The sequence below is a fragment of the Mandrillus leucophaeus genome, unplaced genomic scaffold (genome assembly GCF_000951045.1).
Source record: "Mandrillus leucophaeus isolate KB7577 unplaced genomic scaffold, Mleu.le_1.0 Scaffold413, whole genome shotgun sequence".
NCBI lineage: Eukaryota > Metazoa > Chordata > Mammalia > Primates > Cercopithecidae > Mandrillus > Mandrillus leucophaeus.
In genome coordinates this window covers 650,213-652,327 of record NW_012104399.1, presented here as the reverse complement: position 1 = coordinate 652,327, position 2,115 = coordinate 650,213, and the positions used below count along the sequence as shown (strand labels likewise).

The 2,115-nt window shown below is 39.0% G+C and overlaps 1 protein-coding gene across 1 annotated transcript in view; it reads left to right on the top strand.

The window, feature by feature from the left end:
* The window catches only part of DBT (dihydrolipoamide branched chain transacylase E2), a 74,693-nt gene that overhangs the window by 55,529 nt on the left and 17,049 nt on the right, over positions 1-2,115 (top strand). The window contains exons 9-10 of the mRNA XM_011992528.1: positions 1,110-1,301; positions 1,454-1,525. Of these exons, the coding sequence (XP_011847918.1) occupies positions 1,110-1,301; positions 1,454-1,525 (264 nt within the window). The remainder of the gene's footprint in view (positions 1-1,109; positions 1,302-1,453; positions 1,526-2,115) is intronic.

Sequence of the window (2,115 nt, the reverse complement as noted above, 5' to 3'; positions counted from 1 at the left end):
TCAAATGATCCTCCCACCTCAGCCTCCCAAGTAGTTGAGACTACAGGCATGTGCCATAATACTCAGCTAATTAAAAAAAATTTTTTTGTAGCGATGGAGTCTTGCTACGTTGCCCAGGCTGGTCTTGAACTCCTGGCCTCAAGCAATCCTTCTGCGTCAGTCTCCCAAAGTGTTGGGATTATAGGCACGAGCCACTATGCCCTGCCAGAACAATGGCTGCATTTTTCTGTTTTTTTTTTTTTTTTAATTGATGGGCTCTGATATGGTTAAATATTACAAAATGAGAACTGTTTCAACAACTATGCAGCATAATGTTTAAGGACAAAATATTGAATATACTTTTTATTATATATGTATTTTATCACATAGTAAAGAATGCTGAGATGCTTAATCCATCCAATAAATCAAAAATAAAAACTTTACATTTCTGTATTTGTCAGTATAGAGAATTCTGAAGATGGATCTTGACTCGGTGATAAATCAGTTTTCAAGGAAATTGGCTACATGACATGACATGTCAGCCCTCAAAAGTTTCAGATGTTGGAGCATTTCAGATTTCAGATATTTGAACTAGGGATGCTCAACCTGTACCAGTTACATTTGCACTGACAGTGTTGGGAAATAGCTTATTGCCTACGTTCTTATCAACAAAAACATTATCTTTTTTTAGACAGAGTCTTACTCTGTCTCCCAGGCTAGAGTACAGTGGTACAATCTCGGCCCACTGCAACCTCCACCTCCCGGGTTTGAGCGATTCTCATGCCTCAGCCTCCTGAGTAGCTGGGATCACAGGCCTGTGCCACCTTGCTAATTTTTGTATTTTTAGTAGAGATGGGGTTTCACCATGTTGGCCAGGCTGGTCTTGAACTCATTACCTCAGGTAATCCAGCCACCTTGGCCTCCCAGAGTGCTGGGATTACAGGCGTGAGCCACTGCACCTGGCCCAAAAAATCTTTTAAAAATTATTTTTAAATTATTTCTTTTAAATCGCTACCAATTTGGTAAAAATGAGTTTTGGTAGTGGTTTCTAGATGACAGTGAAGGTTGATCCTTTCTTTGCTGTTAGCTTATTCATTAAAAGCCCTACTGTATAATTTTTTATTTTTTAGGCTTCTCATAACATTGGGATAGCAATGGATACTGAGCAGGGTTTGATTGTCCCTAATGTGAAAAATGTTCAGATCTGCTCTATATTTGACATCGCCACTGAACTGAACCGCCTCCAGAAATTGGGCTCTGTGGGTCAGCTCAGCACCACTGATCTTACAGGAGGAACATTTACTCTTTCCAACATCGGATCAGTGAGTAATAATGTTGAAATACATAAACCATTGCTTAAGATTTCTGATCATATGCTTAATTAAAAATAGAAAATGTCACTTGGCATTTGTTCCCTGAAAAATCCTAACTTGTAATACTCTCCTTTTTTTTTTTTTTTTTTTTTTTTAAATAGATTGGTGGTACCTATACCAAACCAGTGATATTACCACCTGAAGTAGCCATTGGGGCCCTTGGATCAATTAAGGTACATGTATTGGATAACTAAAAAATGGAGTTTAAGCAAATTCAGGGACTCAACACAATGAAGAGTAACCATTTCTAAGGTTTCCCCCTCATTTTGTAGGTTTAAGTTTCTGAGTTTACCTTAGAAAGTCCATTATTTCTTTTTTCTTTCTTTTTTTTTTTTTTACTTTAAGTTCTGGGATACATGTGCAGAATGTGCAGGTTTGTTACATAGGTATACACATGCCAAGGTGGTTTGCTGCACCCATCAACCCGTCATCTATATTAAGTATTTCTCCTAATGCTATCCCTTCCCTAGCCCCCCACCATGTGACAGGTCCCCAGTGTGTGATGTTCCCCACCCTCTGTCCATGTGTTCTCATTGTTCAACTCCCACTTATGAGTGAGAACATGAAGTGTTTGGTTTTCTGTTCCCGTGTTAGTTTGCTGAGAATGATGGTTTCCAGCTTCAGCCATGTCCCTGCAAAGGACATGAGCTCACTCTTTTTTTGTGGCTGCATAGTATTCCATGGTGTATATGTGCCACATTTTCTTTATCCAGTCTAACATTGATGGGCATTTGGGTTGGTTCCAAGTCTTTGCTATTGTGAA